This window comes from Plectrocnemia conspersa, unplaced genomic scaffold, assembly GCF_051122295.1.
Source record: "Plectrocnemia conspersa isolate PC_06_02 unplaced genomic scaffold, ASM5112229v1 ptg000009l, whole genome shotgun sequence".
Lineage (NCBI taxonomy): Eukaryota > Metazoa > Arthropoda > Insecta > Trichoptera > Polycentropodidae > Plectrocnemia > Plectrocnemia conspersa.
In genome coordinates, this window is record NW_028277173.1 from 29502345 (window position 1) to 29524165 (window position 21821).

Genomic DNA, 21821 nt, shown 5'->3' on the forward strand with positions numbered 1-21821 from the left:
TGAACCATTTTTATGAAGGAAAAAAACGATTGCACAACTAGGCACGATTATTAAAATATTCGTCCGTATTTCAACTATCCGTTATTCGAATATCTGTCTAACAATTAGTTAACATTATTTCAAAAACCATCCTAGTTTTTATGTAACACAACAATTTCCCAGTTTGTCATTTACTGGTTATACCATTGCGAATACAAAAAATAATCGTTATAAAATTCATTCCAAATTTGACTAATCAAAAATATTTTTATCTAAACTATAGTTCAATGTGTTCAACAAAAACACAGATTCTAGTTCCGCCCAGAATAATCTACATTAGACCCCCCCCATTAATGGTATATAAGTCAGAATTAGAGACTGCAATCCGCATATTCAAATACAGATTATATTCGCTTGTTTTAAAATATTGGTTCATAATTTTACTTTTACGTTACGAATGCATTATAAAAGGATAAATCTGTCCCTGTTTAGAATCCACATCAAAAGCAATAAAATCGTGCCGTCGCAATGGAAACGAAACTAAAAGACTTTTTATAACAATATTACAACTTAAAATAAGCGAGAATATAATGAAGTATATCTAAACCGAATTCTGCTCAATAAAAAAAGCGCAAAAAATAATTATCCCTTCTCAGAAGTCAAAAATCCATGTCAAAAGCAATAAAATCGTGTCGTCGCAGTGGATACGCTCGGTTATGTAGCGTTCATATTAAGACTTTTTATAACAATATCACGACTTACAATAAGCGAGAATCAAATTAAGCATGTCTAAACCGAATTTTGCCCAATAGGAGAGCGCAAAAAACAATTATCCCTTCTCAGAAGTCAAAAATTCGCGTCAAAAGCAATAAAATCGTGCCGTCGCCGTCGCAGTGGGAACGCTCGTTACCGAGCGTTCCCACTGCGGCGTCGCCGACACGATTTTATTGCTTTTGACGCGAATTTTTGACTTCTGAGAAGTGATAATTGTTTTTGCGCCCTCCTATTGACCAAAATTCGATTTGAATATACTTTGACCATTCAAATTAAATACATTATTTTTTAACCCTCTTTCAAGCATTACAACTTCTTTAACATTATCACATATGCATTAAATTTAAGTGTAGTCTGCAAACAGATATATTTTACATTTTTTTTATTTTTTATATATGTATATTATGAACTAAAATGGTCGAGAATTTTAGTAAAATGGCCATTGGAAAAAACAAAGATCGGTCAAAAGTTCTTAGTTAAGTGTTATGCTATATCCATCACTAATTTTTTATCTGTTCGGCTCGATATCTTTATCAAAAACGTTGTGATAGATTTCGCCGCGCAGTGCGACACTTTTTTATATTTTCTTTAAAATCGATTGTTGCATGTGGCGTTCGACTGCAGCGCAAGGCGAAAAGCAAAGAAAATTGGACGGGTTCACAATACATTTGTATCGGGGAAAACTTTCAAGTTTGCGCAGAAAACGGGTTCCAGAGTTCTCCTCGTCGAGTCGGGGGTCGGTCACCCCTCGATCGAGTTTTACCGGTTCCTTTTGTACGAAAGATGGGCGGACGATCGCTCAAAGAGCACCACGATAATTATCCAATCTTGACCTCCCGTCGTTACTGGTGAAAGCTGTCGTCGCAGAGGCATCGATAATGCATCTCTGCGAACCGGTGTGGAGGAACGCCCTAAACTAGACGCGGGTAGAACAATCGGCGTGGGCAGATGATACAATTGGAGCGAGAGGAGAACCGAACACCGCTATGTTAAATCTAGATTTTTAACCATTTTTCGCATGTATGTATACGCAACGGTTCTCTGAATAACGCTTTTCAATTAGCCTACATGATTTTATGGTATGATTATTTTATGCCAATAGCCAATACCGGATGATTAAATCGTTTTAATCGTGCATGTATGCACTTTGAATTGGATGTTAGTTGTGCGTAAACACTGAAGCGTTTATTAATTAATTTTGTTGCGGCGGTACACTATTATAATAACACATTTTGACACCTCTAAAATATATACTATTCAAACTAGGACTTACAGCTATAAAACAGTATACATATGTTTTAGAATATTTTTAATATTTTCCTCAAAAACTATTTGGTCGCGCAGCAAGAATTTTTTTAATATTTTATTCACTCATATATTTTAATTTCATCAATTGAACATGCTTTTAACCTGTTCAACGCCAAGCAAATTTCTATGAATTTGCTCTGTAGGCCACCATTTTCAACCCTTTAAATTATTATGAAAGAGAAACATTATTTACCTGGAAAATCACTGTTTACTTTCCTTTTTATTAATTTTAACATAAAAGTGAAAAAAAAGCACAGAAATAACAAGTTTTAAAAACCACTGTCAGGGCTGCCACACACAAATATTATATGTAATTTATATTGTATGTTATTTATATTATATGTTTTTGGTTGTTTTTAATATTTGTATGGGACACGATAATTTCCGTTGTTTTAATCAAAATCTTTTATCAAAATGGCAGCTACTTCATATATTTAAAAATTTTCAACTATGTCAAAAAATTTTTAAAAATAGTAAATATGGCAATAATGTTATAATATAAACAAAAACAAAATTCAAATTCAAAAAATGTTTTTTTTTACAAAACATTGTGTTTTTTTTATCATTTAAAAAAAATATTGTAGCAGCCCTAACAACGTCTGTATGCTCGATCGTAAATAATAAAAGAATGGTTCAAAAATTGCACATTTTAACGATCACATTCCATTTAATAGATGTCTCTGTATTAAATTAACGAAAAAAAAATCGAATTTATTAATAAATGTGTCCGTAATAACATTTGCGTGCCTGCACGCGCTGGCACTTGACGGTCCGACCGCTTTGGCGTGCGGGCACGTCACTGGCGTCTAAAGGGTTTTAAAGAATACGTACGTTACGTTACAGGCGAAAGGTAAAAAAAATGTTTGGTACAAAGATTGAATTGAAAATCTACGGGCGAATCTAGAAAGCGAGGGCGTTCGTTATTGACTTTTTTTATACGAAATTGCGTAATTCCGTGAACGTTTTGCGCGTTAAAGTCGAGTATTTTACTTATAATCGCATTTCCATATTGATTCGAATGAACTCATTCAGGAGGTTTCAATTTTTTACGAGATGGCCATAGTGTGATATGACTATTAATAATCAACAATAAAACGTGTAAACAGGTGCCACATTCTGAAAATAAACGCTCGTTGATTTTATATAACAATTCTAATTGATGAAGCAGCAATATGTAAACTATACATTTGAACCGCGTGATATTTATTATATATCAGGGGTACCGGAAAGAAAACCATTATTTTAAGCATCATAGGTCTTATTGAAATTTTATTTTCATACTATTTTACATATTATAAAATATAATCCCCATAGTTATCTAGAACTGTTTGCCAACTTTTAGGCATTTTTTGGATTCCCGCTTTATAACAATTTGGTGGTTTCGAATTAAAATACGAATTTAAATGATTTTCGACTTCCTTCAGATTTTCAATTTTTTTGTCCCTAAATGAATGTTCCATAAATCTAAAGAGATAAAAATCAGAAGGAGCGAGGTCTGGCGAATATGGAGGATGCTTCAAGACTTCAAAATTTAAATTGCATATTTTTTCACGGTTCATCTTTGCACTGAGAGGGTGCGCGTGGTCGTGTAACAGAATCACTCCTTTTCGGTTTATCAAATTCGGACGTTTCACTTTAAATTTCTCATTCAATCTTTCGAGTTGTTGACAATAAACTTCTGCAGTTATCGTATCACCCAGTTTTAACAGTTCATTATGGATAATTCCACGAATATCTCACCATACACACAATAGGACTTGCGAAGGGTGAGGTCGGGCTTAGGGGTCGGAACAGGTACTTCCTTCTTTGAAAGCCATTGTTTTTTTCGCACCACGATGTCGTATACTATCCACTTTTCGTCACTAGTCACAATTTGATCCAAATATGGGTGAATTCTGTTTCTTGACAACAGTGAATCGCACGTGTTCATTCGCTTCTCTTTGTTCGCTACGGACAGCGCACGGGGAACCCAAACACCCATTCGATTAGTTTTGCCGAACTTTTTTGTGTTCTTGCACTGTAGACCACGGAGCAGCAAGTTTTTGGGATAAATCCTCGATACTTTGACGAGGATTTGATTACAAAATGACCTTCAGCAGTTCATCGTCGAATTTCGAAAGTCGTCCTGATTTCGGAACGTCTGTTAAGGTCCTATCGCCAGATTTAAATCGCCGGAACCAAAACTGACATCTGTTTGCTGTTATTACTGCTCCATAAATTTCAATAATGGTTTTAGCTGCCTTAGTTGCTTTCCAGCCTTGATCGAAAAAAAAGTAGCATGCAATGCCGTATGTATTGTTCGATTGCTTCTGGTTTGCTAATTTTACCCTTAAGATTAAAAAAATATTTATGGCGCAAAAAGAAAGCCGAGGAACAATACTATAGAAAAAAAAACTTACAAAGATGCTCACTCCACCGTGTCCAGGGTCAAACTGATCTCAAACAAGGAATGTAAAAAAAAATGGAATCTTTTCCGGTACCCCTAATATAATATAATAACAATAATATTTAACTATCAAAGAAATTTCTTCACATAAAGTTAACCTCCTTGAAATAACTAATTGTCATCAAATAACATATGTAAAATATATAATAGTACGTAAAATAATAAAAAAAAATACTGTTATTACAGATCTTTCACATTACATGTAATATGAATCGCTTTTCTTCATACCAAAATCTCTTGGTATAAATTCTTGTCACTAAATAATTATAAAGCAGGGGTCGATTTATTGCATGTTTAGGATCAAATAGCATATAAACAAATAATAGAAACATATCAGATTGCAGTGATATAAATCATAGTATGTATAAAACCACACTCGTGTTACCGATCGTTCACATTACGACACGATTTTTTGCGCTATCGTTTTTCTTCAGAGTAATCCGTTTTAAAGCGATATTTCAAAATGAATCAAAATAATCAAAAATTAGTTCCAAAAAGTCATCGTATAATCGAAATGTTATCTTAGAGAAGATGGAAATTTTTTTTACTATTGTATTATTTTTCCTTAATTAAAATACGAATGTATGTATAATATTTTAATAAAAATATATTTTATTACTTTTTTTACAAGATTTTCTATACTACGATGTGGTTATTTTTTCAAATAACACGGTTTTTTGTGGAACGTATCTACCGTATAAAAATAGAGTTATAGTCCGTCCAAGATATAAACGCTCGAGAGAATATAATAGGGTGACCATGTGAAATTTAACGTTCAATTAATTTTTCCTATTTTAATTTAATTTGTTGAAGATAATGTAAAATATCACTTTCTTATTTATTTTATTTATTTATATACACATTTAACTCAAAAACATGATAGCAGTTTTGGAATCACTCTCCAGGTTGAATATCTGTTTAATATAATATTTTTTAAATATACCAATAGAATATTACAGGAATTGTTCTATTGATTACAAAATAACACAGCATGACAATAATTTAAAATAAAAATATAACATATTATAATTTTTAATTCAATTTCCAACATATGGTCCACTACCTTTAAAACAAACGTTCTCCTATCGGTGTAAACAAATTCGCGGAAAACTGTATATGCATGGATGCATGGGTATATGCAAACGATGCATGGGTATATGCAAACTGTATATGCAACGATGATGAGCGTTAACATCTTGGACGGACTATAAGTGTATATATCATGATTAAGAGTTGTAAATATTCGTTATTTTCGGATATCGGATAGTAAGCGACATAATATTTGAATAAATTCGTATGGTTATGAAGAAACGAAAAATAAAAATATATGTTATACAAAAAAAGTATAATATTCCATTAAATTTGGAATAAAATGAAGTTTAATTATACCTGCTGCCAAAATACTACAAAAAAAATATGTTTAAAATTGAACATTATTAGTATTGATTTAAAATAGGTGAAAATTTCATTACTACCCATTAAGAAAGTCCACAGCTGCCCAATATTAACTCGGAAATATGAGTAATTTCTGGATTTCGGCAATTATAATGTTTTTTATTTATTATTTTGTTTGTTGGCTATTAGCTTTTATATCCATGGCTTTATAATTATAAATTTCACAAAAGAAAAAAGGCACAACTGAGCTGTAAATGCAGCGGTACAGCAAAGAAAAAATGACTACCTGCGTTGTAGTAATACACATAGAAATAAAGAACAACTGTTAATAGCTTTTGTGGTGTTTTTATAAATGAAAAAAACAAAAATATTTAACTACAAATAATATAAACGAATAGTTTTCCGACGAGTCAATATTGCATACGTTGATCGAACAATGCGATTATTTGCATAGGCGACATTCCACTACAAGGAAGAATATAAAGTCCTAGATAAAATATCCAGGTACAGGGGTGTTACGGTCTGTTATTAGCGGCAAGGTTGCCAAAGTTCCCGTTATTTTGCTCGAGAAGCCATGAATCAAGATTTTTATAAAAACTTTTTGGCTAGATATTTTTAACCATATTTTATTGACAAAAACATTAAAAACAATAACTTTATATTCATGTAAGTTGGCTACACTCCCTGCGACACGGCCAAATTAATAAAAATAATAATTTGGCAACCAAAAATATACAATTTCACCTTGGCCAGGTAATTTACCTGATGTAAATCCAATAGAAAATTATTGAACAGTTCTTAAATCCATCGTATACACAAATACTAAATTAGATATTTTAAGAAAACATTGAAAACGTGTGGCTAAACGACCCAAAAATATAATATACAGAATGTGTGAAAATATTGTTTTATTGACGAAAATAATCGAAGGAACAGACGGACCGATCTTCGATTGATTACAGGCGTCGAGTTACGAAAGAATTTAGGCTTCCGTATTTATAAACGAATCGTATAGAAAATTGGCAATAACAGCTACTGCATTATTCATATTTCGAACAAGATAAATTTGATATTTTTTTATAATTATTTTAATTATATATTTGTTTGTGTGTTTGAATAATACAATACATCGCGACGCATTGGGGTAAACTGTTGGGTCACGATTGCCTTAATTTAATTTAAATTAATAAATAAAAAAACATTTTGGTTCATTGATAAAACGAGATTTAAGCTCGTTGACGAGCAAATATAATGTCGTAAATGTGGAAAGCCCCCATACATTTCTGCAATCCGCCGATTTTCATGCGAAGCGGTTTCATTTTGTATGATTATTATGTAGTTCTTAGATTACCAAAGCAAATATAAGGCCGATTAGAGTAGGTCAGAAAATTGTAAACAATTATTTGTCATTGAAATACTCCCAAAAAAAATCTTAAAAATGTAGAAAAATAAAAATATTCGTACATATAAAGGATTTCCCAAAATTAACGCAAGGTGTATTGCGATAATTTTGTGACACATTTATTTATTATATATAATTGTGCGTTGACTTTATATGTTCTAATTATCTTCTTACTGCTAAAAAAGACTAAAAGACTAAACATTTCTTTTTGAATACATACATACAATATATTCTTTATGAGCTTAATATTAGAGAATTTTCAACACCTAATATGTACAACCTAGCACGACTTTAATCAATCATTACGTAATTGAAACTTTTTGGCAACGAAATATCTGGGGCAAAATAATACAAATAACTAGTACAAAAAAATTACACATTTATAAAAACTTACTAATAAAATGTTTAATGTATTCTAGAGCTTTACACAACTTTAACCGACATTTAAATAATCGTTCGTATTGTATGTCACTAAAATTTATATAGCCATACGTGAATATATTAAAAATAATTAGTTTTGTATAGTTAATATACAGTATGAAGGACCAAATATGAAGGACCAAATATTTTAGAAGAAACTGAACCACTAGTAATATCGCGACAGTGAAAAATACAATTTATTTAATTTTTAACATGAAAATGCTCTATGATAATTCTCAATTTGGCATTTTTCTCGAGAATAAACATTAATTGTAATAATATAATTTAAAATGTAAGTATGTCGCGGAGGTATACCTAAAATATGAACATTTTATTCGACATGTACACTCGGTGTACATCACAGTAGAGGAAATGTTAATAATGGCCAAATACGCTATACATCAATTAAAAATATCTAAATAGTGCCACCAACATATATCACAGTTAAAACTATATATTTGTATGTAGATAGGGACAGTTTTGAGATCAACGAGAGATGGTGACACGGAACAGACAACCTGGCTATAGTTTACTTCGATAAATTGTCGGACCATCTGTTCATATTCAGTAGGTTCTCGCAGGCATCGTCTATGATGTTGATAACGCACGTACGCACACGAGGATGACGCGGCGTACGTAGTAGAGTAGATAGTACGGAGCGGTAGAAAAGTGCGATCGAACACGAGAGGGGATTCTCTCCTCGTCCTCGACAACATTCCCACTCTCCGCTCCCCAAACACCCTCCCCCGGCGCGAAATAGCCGACATTCCGTCGCTCTCTGTGACTCACCTGCCGCGTTTTCAATGTCAGGTGCCCGGGTATGTCGCACTAGCACGCGTCGATCGTAAACTTTCCTTATCAACAATTGAGAAATTCAACGCCGCTTTTGCGAACGACGTATTTAGGCGTATTTATAGACGACTTCCCTCAATGAACAAAAGTGACACTGATTTTTGTCATACAACTACCTTAATCGTTTCGATTTGAACAATCTACGAAATTCTAAAATGATTATTGTACATTGAAAAAGCAAACACATTTGTGTCTGATATAGAATTGATTATATATAAATTGCTGAGGAAATTCGACTCTTTTCGAAAACGAATTAAAAAATCTCACTGTAATAACAAACAGATACAGATTCTATTAAAATAATATTAGTTTTTTTATGTACATACTATTATTTTATTAATGCTTTGGCTTTATATTGTATCATCATGTTTATATTGTTTATATATGTATGTGATTTGTTTGTTTTACGTAAAAAAAAGCAATAATGTATTTTATTGTAGATGTTTTCTCAAGTACATATACGTAGGTTGTTTCACAGTATTTGTTTTTGCTCGATGAATAACTAGGACACTCCATTGCCATAGGCTTCTTGGAACCGTTGAGGAAAATACTAGAATATGATCGTTTTTATTCTTTCGCGGAATCTCGCTATAGAACGAGAGAGATGTCATATCAAGGTCTCCGCGTAGAAAGAAAGAGTGCACACCCTTGACTGAGAGACTGTCGCGGATATTGAACTCTCTCGAAGTAAATAACGCGATAGTCGTTACGTAAATCCGACCGGTCATAAATACGTGTGTGTGTGTATGTTTGTTTACTATGAATGAAAAGTGCAGCAAAATGTTCAATTCCCAACGCTAGGCCATCTGATAAATGCATAAGCGTGCACGCACGCCACTGCCAGAGAAATGAAATAGAGACAGTTATAGATTTTTGCGCGAAGGAATCGCGTGGGAGATTTTAGCGATGCGCGTCGTCAGAAATAAAGTACGCACTCGGCGCTTCGAGATGTTGTGTATGTTGGCGGGTTTGCGTGCTTCTCACACAACGGTACTCTTGTTTCCAGATTCTCGACTGGATTGAGCGGGTACGAGACTTCTCGACCGTTTCGCTAAGTAAATCCTTCGGACCGCTCCTAGTTTTCGAATATGCAAACTTGAAAAGAACCGAGCGTGGGCGAGTACGAGGCGTCGGTTCACTAAATTTCAATTCTAGCCAATAGAATAAATGAATTTTTAAAAAACATAATTTTTTTATCATATTTACAATACGGATTCAAAAATAAATCTAATACAATATATGCAGCTTTTGATTTAATTAATGAAATACAATAAAACTTTAGCATTACAGGCGGCCCTCGACTTTCGCACAATTCACTATTTCGCATATTTAAAAAAAAAACAAAAATTTTTTTTTTTAAAAACGTTTTGATAGCGGTGAATCTTTTGCTTCAATCGGACGTTGGTATGATAAAAACAGGTTTACGATATGTTAAATTTTGCAAAATAAAAATATAATTAAAGAATACGTTCAAAATTGTGGAAAATAAAGATATATTTCCACAATCTTTAATGATGTTTCCAAAAAAACACAAAAAAAAAACATGGATGAAATGGAAAATCTTTGTCATCGTAGATCGATGACCAACATCAAAAAGATGTCCCTCTGAATATTTCAATTATTCAAGCAAAGGCTCTTAGTTTGCACAAAAATTGGAAGGATAGATTAAAAAAATATTTTAACACGGTTTTTCAAGCAAGTAACGGTTGGTTTTACAATTTTAAAATGAGGTATTCTTTTCATAATATTAAATTTACTGGAGAATCGGCTGATGCGGATAAAGATGCTGCTAAAGAATTTATTTCCTAATTATCCAAAATAATTCCAGATGTAGAATATTCCTCTAGCCAAATATTTAATGTAGATGAGACAGGTTTATTTTGGAAAACTCTTTAATAATGAAAAATATGAATGAAGCCTTCACGCACCTTGACAAATTTTTAAATATTATGGAAGATTGTGATCCCAATGGAGAACGCATATCTCAAGTGCGTGGGGCGATCAATAAAAACGTAGCATGTTATAAAATACTATATGAAGAAAAGAAAAAGAATAGTGGAAAACAGTTAACTCTTGATAACTTTTCAATGGAAACACCCGCAAACCCCACTTAAACGTGTCTCTTAAACGCCTTATATTTACTTGATACATAAATATTTTAAAATACACACAATTTCAATTTTTTTACTGTCCTCGACTTTCGTACATTCAACATTCGCACACATTTTCAGGAACCAATTATGTGCGAAAGTCGTGGGCCGCCTGTATTTAGAAACAAACAGAAAAAAATATATAAGCAAAACATATAAACTGTGAGTAAAAGAAATGTAATGCAAGCTCTGACAACAAAACAATATCTCAACGCGAATGATATCCATAAATATACACATCACAGGTTGTTTGCAATAAATCAAGAAGAATCTGGACATAACATAAATACTTTTTCCCCGAAAATATAACCTACTCTGAAAATAAGCAGTAGCGTGCTTTTCAGAATGTTTTTAATATAAGCCCTTATTAAAAAAATGTTTAGTTTTTGTTAAATTTCGTCTTCCGCATAGGGACGTCATTTGGAGGTGGCAGGTGGGGGATATTTGCCCCCCTTGATTTGGCCAGAAAAATGCATGTCATTTAATTAAATATGTACTATGAATCTAATGAAATCGAAACAACAAAAACTTTTGCCCCCCTTCCTGGAAAAAGCTTGACGTCCCTAATTCTAAGACAGAAATTCTCATGTTATCCTTTAAAAAAATCTATTCCGAAAATATTTCGGTGTAATCTAATCAGAATACATTTACCGGTAGAAACATAATTTTAGCAGTGAAAATATAATTTATCTTGTAGGCGCTAGTAAAATTATATGACTTCAACTTTTCCACATGTTTTCCACATTTATTCTGGTAAAAAAATGTGCAATGAATTCAATCGTTAATAGTGATTATTTTAAAATATATTAACACAATTTTAAATCATTTATTTTTACATGTACACTGAGTGTACATGGCCGAAGCGCGCGGTTTTTTCGCACAATTAGCGTAAAATTGACACATATTTTCCAAATAAATGATTATGCAAAACAAACGTGCCTTTATCGACATTGACATTTGCTAGTAGCAAAGAAGTGTGAGTAGATAACATATGATATTGAAAGCATCTATACTGGTGAAATGTGCAAACAATGAATTCGACATTTAAGTGTCTTACTAACGATGAAAACTACGGTTCTATTATTAGTTGACCGTTGACCTCTTTAAAAAAGAACGGACATAGTTATTCGAACTATAGTGATACAGCGACAAAACCACATCGATTCAAAGATACTGTTATTCATGCGCCGAACACAAAAATATGTATGTTCTTCGTCTCCCAGCTTCAGATACAAATATGCACATGCATGAATATAAATTATTTGATGTTTTTTGTTACCACCTAGCAGACGCACGTTAGAAAAGAAGAGGAAATAAGAATAAAAAGAAATACGTTCCTGAATATTTTTAGAAAACGCGTTCGCGCGGCCAGTTCGTTTTTTCGGGCCTTCAACTAATAAGAGCCGCTCTCCTCGTTTGTGTCAATATGGAATTCCTCGAAGAAGCGACTGGTAAAGTTCGAGTAGAAATTTTTTGATTACTAAATTCAATTAACATTTAATCGGTGCCCGGCACACATACACATATGGGTATTGCGACATGGTGTGCACTGGTACCCTGAAAGTATGCTTACGAAAGAAATTCCGTATTCTTCCAATCAAATGCATACTATATCACTTTAGTTTTACTTTATAAATATGTTTTTATATGATCTGTAATAAAACGATTTTTTCAAAATGTTGAATGACAGTGTGTTAATAATTGAATAAGCAGTAAACACCTAACTAATAACATAATCCCATCAATAAATAACAATAATATCTACTCTTAATTTAATAATAGTCTTGATATTAATTATTATATGAAAAATAAATAGCTCAAACTGTGGAAGACTTATATTTTATGTAAACGCGTGTAGATAACATGTTATTTAAAGGTTTCGAAACGGGCTATTTTTAAATTAACAAATGGGCTGATACAGTAAAATATCAATGGGTGCGATTTAACAAATATGTGCATTTAAATAAATATTTTATTCCATAAAACGAATTATTTGCGCATTACTCGCTCGCTCACACCTAATATGTCCAGCAGTAATGTACAAACAATTATTTTATATATTGCTCATTTAAAAATGTCCTTAATATCAATAAATATCGAATGTTCTTAATAAATATCAAATATGCTGAACCAATCAAATATAAATAAACATAAATGTTGGATTAGAACAAATACATTTCTTTTAAATATTAAATATTCCGTTGAAACCTGACAAACTTAAGTCAAAAACAGATAATGAGTACCTACAAATATTAACCACCAGTCTGGAAATCGGTGACATCCATAGTAATAATTATAATTTACAGCTGGGACTGTGGCTGGTTTTTAATAATAACGCATCATTTTTATAAATACAAATTTGAGTGCCGCTGCCGAGGCTCGAACCTGCAACCTCAAAATTACTAGTCTGAGACGTTACGGACTATGTATTCCGTCATTAAAATATATATAAAACAGTATTAATTTTAGAAATAAATATAATTAAAAATTAGACGTACAGCAGGGCAAGAATTATAATAAATAAAACATATATGGTTATTAAAATAGTGAACGGAGCGATAAGATACAAATGTTGAAAACATCAAACCAAAACCGCCCTGTACACTTTCCCATACCGGTACCGCCCCCTCAAGGCGACCTACCAATCACTGAAATTGAAGGTAATAAATTATGCATTTATTTAAAATATGTCACCAGGAGGAAGGGGGGGGGGGTGTAATTTAAAATCGTTCCCACTGCGACTTTTACATTTTATTGCTTTTGACGCGCATTTTTGACTTCTGAGAAGTGCGCTCTCTTATTGGTCAAAATTAGGTTTATATATTTCATTCGAATCTCAGGTATTATAAGTCGTAATATTATTATAAAAAGTCTTAATATGAAAGCTAGTTAACCGAGGGTTTCCACTGCAACGGCGACGGCACGATTTTATGGTTTTCGACGTGAATTCTTAACAGAAACGTTATTCGGGTAGAGGCGTTTTACCCCCACCCTTTGTACATAGTCAGAAAAATGCTCGTCATTTAATGAAATACTAAGAATCTTAGTAAAAAACGACCACTGACTTTTTTTTGCACCCCCCCCCTGAAAATAACTTCTTTGAATGTCACTGATTTTTTTCTCACACCTATACAGCTAGTTAAACGATTACAATTGATGCAAACGCACACTGGTTATTATAAGAATGTATTACTAGGCGCGCACAGTAACGCCTCTGATACCCTGACTGACACTGATTTTTTTTCACCAACGTATATAGCTTAGTTAAACGATTACATTTGATGCAAAAAACACACTGAATGTATTACTAAGCATACACGGTAACGCCTCTGATACACTGTACTTAAAATTACTCGTGAATTGTGAGTCGTCAATTCACTCTGATGGTGTATGTCTAGCAGCATATTCCAGTTATTATTATATAGATACAAAGTACTCTAGCCACATTAGATGCGTTTTAACCAGGAATACGCTTCGCCCGTTCGTTTCGAAAGAAAACTGTTTACATTTCTAACGTTGTTTACGCAATAATAAAATTGATAAACATATAAACGTGATGAAAACGTAGATAACGGGAAATCTATTCTCTCGAATTTCGCATACGTGGCGAGTTTCACTTTAACTTCGCCATCCGCTTGTGTGGTGGCTACGTTTCCGTCTCCAATACAAATAGAAGGAAGCGTTTCGATAAGGTTGCGCTTCGAATAATGTCGATAATACAATTTCTCGATCTGAATATTTGAGTGATTGAGTAAACATTATTTACACGGCAAAACAATAACTTACTCTATTTGTTGGCAAACAAATTAGTCTTATCGCGTTTACAGCGTAACAAGAGACGTAAAATATTTTGTAAGACGATAGACAGCTAACACCTGGACCGTACTTGATTCTCTAGATTCGATATTGACATACATACATATATTGTACATCTTACTATATATTTTTATTAATATTATTATCACTACCATTGAATTTTTGTAAACAAAATAAAGGCTTATAAACATGCAGTTCGTAGCATGTGTATATAGATAGAAATTACTACTAATTATAATTTTGATCAATCATCACAGATTTAGTTTTTTGACTACAAATACTAATGGTTTTTAATTAGAATATTAAACAACGCAATCTAGCTAAGTGTATACGCAAACACAGCATTCGTTACGAGTACCAAAAAAGTAAAATTGTCAAAAAAAAAGCGGCTCAGACAGCTGATAAATTTAATATTCCTAATATTACGCGCACCCCTATGTTATTCACATCCAATACTCCTTCCGAACGACGAGACTATTATAAAACACTCACGCATTCCATACTGAAAAAAGTCCCCTCGCAAGAAGCTTACGCTAGTGTGTCAAGTGCACCGTTAATTATTATTTTAGATACATTTTATCTAATCTAGTTGATTTTAAAACAGGTATGCCAATACACAATAGGTACGTTTTCGAATAATACAGTTAGTACAGTATCTTATTTTTGCCGTCGGCAAACGCTGCAGTATCTAGCACGAATGTGATTTTTAACAACAATTTGCGTTTTACCAAATATTGATTGAAAAGACCGACAAAATTTTAAATAGGCGGAATCCAGACAACAGGACAAATCCAAGGAATTGTAAAAAAGATAAGCAGATGGTTTATATATATAGATGATTAAACCAATGTAGCAGTACATTACTGTACTTTTTTCCGACGGCATGAATCTACGGTCGATATTTCAAAGTGCAATCTCAGGTCTTAAAAGAAAAATTCAAGGTGTTCCTATTCAATGTGAGAGCACCTTTATTTGAGAGAAAAGACTACAGCACCAAAAATACCTGGAAACCTTTGAGCGTCTAGATAAATGACAGGTGCGCTTAATAGCAAACGCGGTCGATCCAGGTGGTTGTAAAACATTCAGAAATCATCCAGTGATATTCAAAAACTATCTACTGTATAGTGAAATTACATTAGGTATTCAGAAATGTTATTTAGAACGTGTACGACTGACCTACATATTGATCTACTCGTTTTTTTCTAAAGATAGTACAACAATACTTCAAATATTATTCAATTGAGTCTTGGTCCTTCAGTGTTTTATGAAAGTACCACAGTGAAAAGGAAACATTTTTAGCATAAGTCAATCAAATCGAATGGCACATGTTTCACAGGTTCTCCAGTACTGTTATATTTATAAGAAATCAATATCACCTAAGGCCATTTATTAGATACACTGTAATGCAATCACACACGTGGGTGACCAAGATTTGGAGTCAGGTGACCAGATATGTCGTATTGATAATACGAAACCGTTATAAATATTCAGAAGCAACTCAAATCGAGTGCCATGCGTCGATATTGACTTAAAATGTTATAATTATAAAGAGTCTATATTCTACAACATGGAAACGATACTAGAGGTTAAAATTAACCCAGATATTTTGTACTGTACAGTATATATAAAATGGAATATGTTTTGATTTTATCTACTGCGAATCTGAACATTGATTGTTATTATTATATAGCAATTTCGTTGGAATTAAATCTTCAAAAACATTTTCTGTCAAAGAGATGATAATAATTTTATTCACATATAAAATTATATAAATATATAAATCATTTTACGATAGATACTAATTAACACATCTGTTGCAAAATATTTACACTATATGTATTATCAATTCAGTGCACAAAAGTTTCATTCAAAGCATACTCTTAATTTATGCCATATGATTGGTCAAACGCCCTGAGGGTCGGTACCGGTATGTGAAAGTACACAGGGAGGTTTTGATTTATTGTTCACGTTATAAATATCAGTTTCATTAATTATAACATTTGTTCTCAAGTTACGGTTGTTACACAATTAATCCTTCTATATTGTTTTATTTATTATGGTCCTTGGCTTGCTCTGAGTCTATTTTTAGATTTGATTTATTTCTAAAATGAATTTGAGTAAATAAAAAGTAAATCTAGATTGCAATATTTGATTAAAACTGATTTTTCATATGGTACTATTTTATATTATATAAAATGAGGTAGTGTTTTGGAAAAATATTAACTACAATAAACAGATAATACGTTTGCTTTCAATCCTTCTACAAAATCAATTAATTAGTGAATATATACAAAATATTTTAACGAATCTCACATTGTTTTTTTTTCATATTGACATTGTTACAAATACAACTTGTAATTATTATATCTGCTAGGTTTTATCAATACTTTTATGCAGAAACTTTTAGTTTTAAAATGAATAAGAAATCTGTAGTTTAAAAGGAACTACATATAAATGAAAATTATCTTGGTCAAAACAAGTTATAGGGAATAAAACTAACGATACGTTTGATACGGTAGTAAATAATCCGATTTCTATATTCGTAACTTTCGATTTTATTCCTAACAACCATTTAGAAAAAAAAATAGTGAGTAATCAAACAAATATTGAAGCGAAACTTCACATTGTTTTTGATATTGATTTAAATAGAGTTGAAATACTTTTCCATCAATAGGTCACAGAAATAATATGAAATGCGTGCCTCAGATTTAGTCTGTTGCACATACTGCACATTCAAAATTTGTGTGATATTCTGCAAGAACTCTTTCTTTCACAAAATTTACAAATAATATATATAAAAAAACTTCAGTAAAAGGAGTATTGAAAATGAAGGATCCTATTTTGATTTATATAGTTTGAAAACATAAAAATGGATAGCATTCGAATTTTTACAATGCAATAAAATAAAACAGACATAAGCTTTAAATTATCCTGGAATAAGAAGCCATAGAATTAATATCAAACCAAAATTTTAAAACATGTATTTATGGTAGATTTTATGACTACACAAGTAGTTGTTTTTCACAGAAACCATTTCAACTTAAATCTATAATTACAAAATCTAGAGTAAAAAACAACTTTTAATTTATTAAATGTCGCAATATATAATAATCTATCAAAATATATTCGTTAAAAAGAGTATTGAAAAATAATGAATTTTACTGAAATTACCGACAATTTCTGACAAATATAAAAAAGCTTTCAATACTATTTTGATTTATAGTTTGAAAACATAAAATTGAATAACATTAAAATGTGTACAGTGCAATAAATAAAACAGACATTAGCATTAGGTTATCCTAAAATAAATCCATAGAATTAATATCAACAAAATTTTAAATGTGTATTTTTGGTAAATTTTATTGTTATTAGTACAGAATAAATATTTTTCAGAGCAAAATCCTAATATCTATGATTGCAAAATAGAGAAAAAACCCCAACTTTTTATTAATTAAATGTATACTATGTATCACATAATGAAAAAAAAGCTTGTAATTATATGTTTTTTATCTTCAAATTTATGTATTTCAATGTATGTAAAATGTTTTTTCACATAACACCCATTCTAGATCAGTAACTATGGAGTGAATATCTACAATATATATATTAAACTAATATATCAAAACATTATTTGTGAAGCAAGTAGAGAGGAACGCGTTTATATTCTGTAACATAAAAATATTCTTCATGCGGTTTTGTACAAAAATTTACTTTATCTGTATTAAAAAACATAATTATAATCAAAAGCCTGAAATAAGGTTTCAAATTAATGAAAAATTTACTAACAATATCAAAATACGATGAATTTGATTGACTTTTTAATAAAATATATGTTTTTCATATGCTAGTGTTTCAGTTTATATGAAAATGAATGTTAGGAGTATTTAACAAGGAATTATTTTGAGAGCAGTAAGGTCATTTAATGAAATCCTATGGATCTAAATGAAATTATAATATTAAAAAACAACCACTGATTCGACAACTTTTGCCCCCTCCCCCCTTCTTAGAAAAAGCTGAAATGACGTCCTTGATTCTAAACCAGAAATTCTCAGGTTATCTCTCAAAGAAAATTAAAAAAAAACAGTCTCGAATCTATCCTGAAAATATTTTTTTAAATATGTAATTTTAGTGATATCATATAAGAATACATTTTCACCGGTAGATATATATTTTTACCGGTTTTTAATAATAATATATATATATTATACATTTTCACTAGGCAGTGAAATCCAAATACATTTTTACCAGTAGATATATATTGATACTAGCGAAAATATAATTTAACTAGTGAAATTATTTGCTTCTCTAAAATGATTATGAAACGTCTATTTGCTGTTCAAACCAAAAGCTCTAAAACAAATTATAAGTTTAGAGCTTTCATTAGGTCAAGTCGAAAAGACAACTCACTTTCGGGGCAAAATAAGCAGAGTAGGAAGTACAGACAGACATCGTATCTCGCATATTGCTCTATAGTTGGTCTGCATTTCGATACTACACTAGGTTTTAAAAATATGACGTTGACCAAAATCCTTACCGAATTTTGGTGAATAGGAGGGCGCAAAAAAATGATCACTTCTGATATTGTTATATTTTTTTAAAAATAAACACACAATCGAGCGTTCCCACTGCGACGGCACTATTTTACTGCTTTGGACCCCTTGAATTAGGCCAGAAAAATGCATGTAATTTAACGAAATGAAATCACTGAAACGTTTGAGATATGTGCATTTAAATAAATACTTCATTATTGTAAAGTAAATCTTTGGAAAAGGACTTTGAGCGTACTCACTCGCAATTATTTAATTAAATTAAGTAACTTTCGATTTTGTCTATTGCAATAGACACAATAGTAGCTATTAGCTTCAAATGCTTCCGGAAACAAAATATATAATACAATAATCTTATTAATTTTGAACAGGGACAGATAAGCTAAAACTGCTTTTGTTCACTAAATAACGGGATTCAATGAGTTTGAACATAATCCATATGCTAGTATTTCTGTGCGTATAAAAAGTTGACATTTGTACTTTTAAGCTGAGGGAGAAACATATTGAAACGAAATCGGTTAGCAGCATTACGACTTACGTGCGTTTCTCGCATGGGAAATAGCGCGTGCCTTAGATTACAGCACCTTCGTTGGTATATGGTATATGGTAAATTAAGGGCTCGAGAGGGCAGAGGAACGTGCACCTCTGCAACGTGGACCGTGGACCGCGGACGGAGGTCGGTCATCAGCTCACCTGTGAATGGGCTGCGCCCTCTGCGTGTACTGCGCCATGGGGCGTGCGATGTGTGGGGCGATGTCCCGCTCGCATGGCTGGGGACCCTACCGCCTCCGCCTGCGCCTCGTCATCGGGCCCCCGACGCCTCGATCGATCGGGGCAGCGCTGCGCCCCCGCCCCCGCCACGGACAGACACCACGCGAAGCACCACGGCCCCGCGCGGCCACGCCGCCGAATCCTTATTTCCGCGACGCCACAGCGGAGTCCATTGAACCGATCCGCAAAGAAATTTACGCGGAGTAAACGAGACGAAGGCAACGTCGCCGCGGAGGGGAACGGGCTGCGGGGGGGCGGCCGCACGGTGTTGCCGCAGCGCGCGCTTAGCTCTCCCGCCGAACGGGAGCGGCGTCGCGCGCCCGCCTTTCCGACGCGACTCAAAATGATTCTTTAACTTTTTACAAATTATATATATACATATAATACTTAATTATATTACAAAAGGTAAACATTTTCAGCTCAACATACAAAACAACCCTATATACCCTATATGTCGAAACGAAAACATTATTATCGGTAAAGTTATGGTCGATTCTAAATGACAGCAATTATTCATACTTCATGTGACAAGCTGTAGTCTAAAAGTAAACGTACGGATGTTACGTTATATGTTTTATATTAATAACTTTTCAGAATTAGCTATAAGAAACAATGATTAAAGCATTTAAAAAGGTTACATATTTTACATTATTGTCACATAAAATATTAGTATATTTTTAAAAACAAATTTATATTTTTGCTGCAAATTTGTTTTATATGCTAGTATCGTTCTTATAACAAAAATTCAATTATCAAATATACGAGAATATTATATTTATACGAGTGTGTAAAGATACAAGGTTAATAAAAAAAAGAAAAATTTTTACTATACGAGTTTGTGCGAAAGAAAAATCTGTCGACGAATTACATTGCCGATTTGTTTTGGTTTGAGACATTTATATGTTTATGACAGTGAACATTTTTCAAAACATAACATTTATGAAAAAAAAGTATCTAGAATAATCATTTATGAAATGGTTCGCAAAATATTAGGGCAATAAAACTATGTGTGCGATGTGTAACAAAAATGTAAATACGCACATAAATACTACAGAGCGATTCAATACGAGTTTCCTATGTTGGCAAAACAGCTGTCAATAATCACGCGTATTCAAAGTGGCCAATGTTAGTTTGCAACAACACAGTTACAATTATTCTACATAAATAACAATTCTGTACAAACTGTAAGATTATGGTCAATTTCATCGTAACGTAGTGAAAAAAATTGTAACTTACTGAAAAAAAGACGAAAAGTGTTGGAGATAGGATAACGCCTGTACATTATCGTGGCGCTCATTCAGCAAAAATATTGTTGCTGTAAGTAAAAGGCCAAAGACCTGGAATTGTTGATTTGTAGGTTTTCTTATGGCACCATTTGACACGTTTTGATCTGGAATTGCACATACACCAGTATATAATTCAGATAACACAATAAATAAAGTCCAGAGGCTATGGATTTTTAAAGAAAATCTTCTTCTGTGACGAAGCATATTTCCACCTCTCTTAGTATGTTTATAACAAAAATTGCAAAAAAAAGATAAATTCTCAAGTAATTCACGCGAGAGCATTACATGCCCAAAAAGTTATTATTTGGTGTGCATTGCAGTCAAGCGGCGTCACTGGGCCTTATTTTTTTTAAAACTATGGAGGTTGGACTGTAACAGTCAACGGTGAGCGTTATAGACACAAGATAACCGATTTTTTTTAGCACGAAATATTGATGTGGAAGATGACATGTGGGTTCGACAAAACGGCGCAACGTCGGATGTTTTGGTGAAAAGATCCCAGATAGCGTTATTTCACGTTTTGGTGTCATTAACTGGATGCCAAGATCATGCGACTTAGCGCCGCTGGATTTTTTTAGGGTTGTGCTAAAAGTCGTTTCTATGCCAACAAACCCAAAACGTTTGAGCACCTTAAAACCAACATCCGCCAAGTTATAGACAAGATACCGCCCGATA

The 21821-nt window shown here is 32.6% G+C and overlaps 1 protein-coding gene and 1 long non-coding RNA gene across 6 annotated transcripts in view; both read right to left on the reverse strand.

Moving 5' to 3' along the window:
- The window catches only part of Smr (nuclear receptor corepressor smrter), a 64461-nt gene extending 44266 nt beyond the window's left edge, over positions 1-20195 (reverse strand). For 3 of the 5 annotated variants that reach the window (XM_088192646.1, XM_088192645.1, XM_088192644.1), the window contains exon 1: positions 19783-20195. In XM_088192646.1, the coding sequence (XP_088048772.1) occupies positions 19783-19820 (38 nt within the window). In that variant the 5' untranslated portion in view covers positions 19821-20195. The remainder of the gene's footprint in view (positions 1-19782) is intronic. The other 2 variants (XM_088192648.1, XM_088192647.1) reach the window with 1 other exon arrangement.
- On the reverse strand, positions 1051-3275 carry LOC148232584 (uncharacterized). Its single transcript, XR_015810733.1, has 2 exons — positions 2889-3275; positions 1051-2163 (listed from the first exon to the last, which is right to left on the reverse strand). It is a non-coding gene; the product is annotated as an uncharacterized LOC148232584 (long non-coding RNA).
- Positions 20196-21821: the final 1626 nt, after the last annotated feature.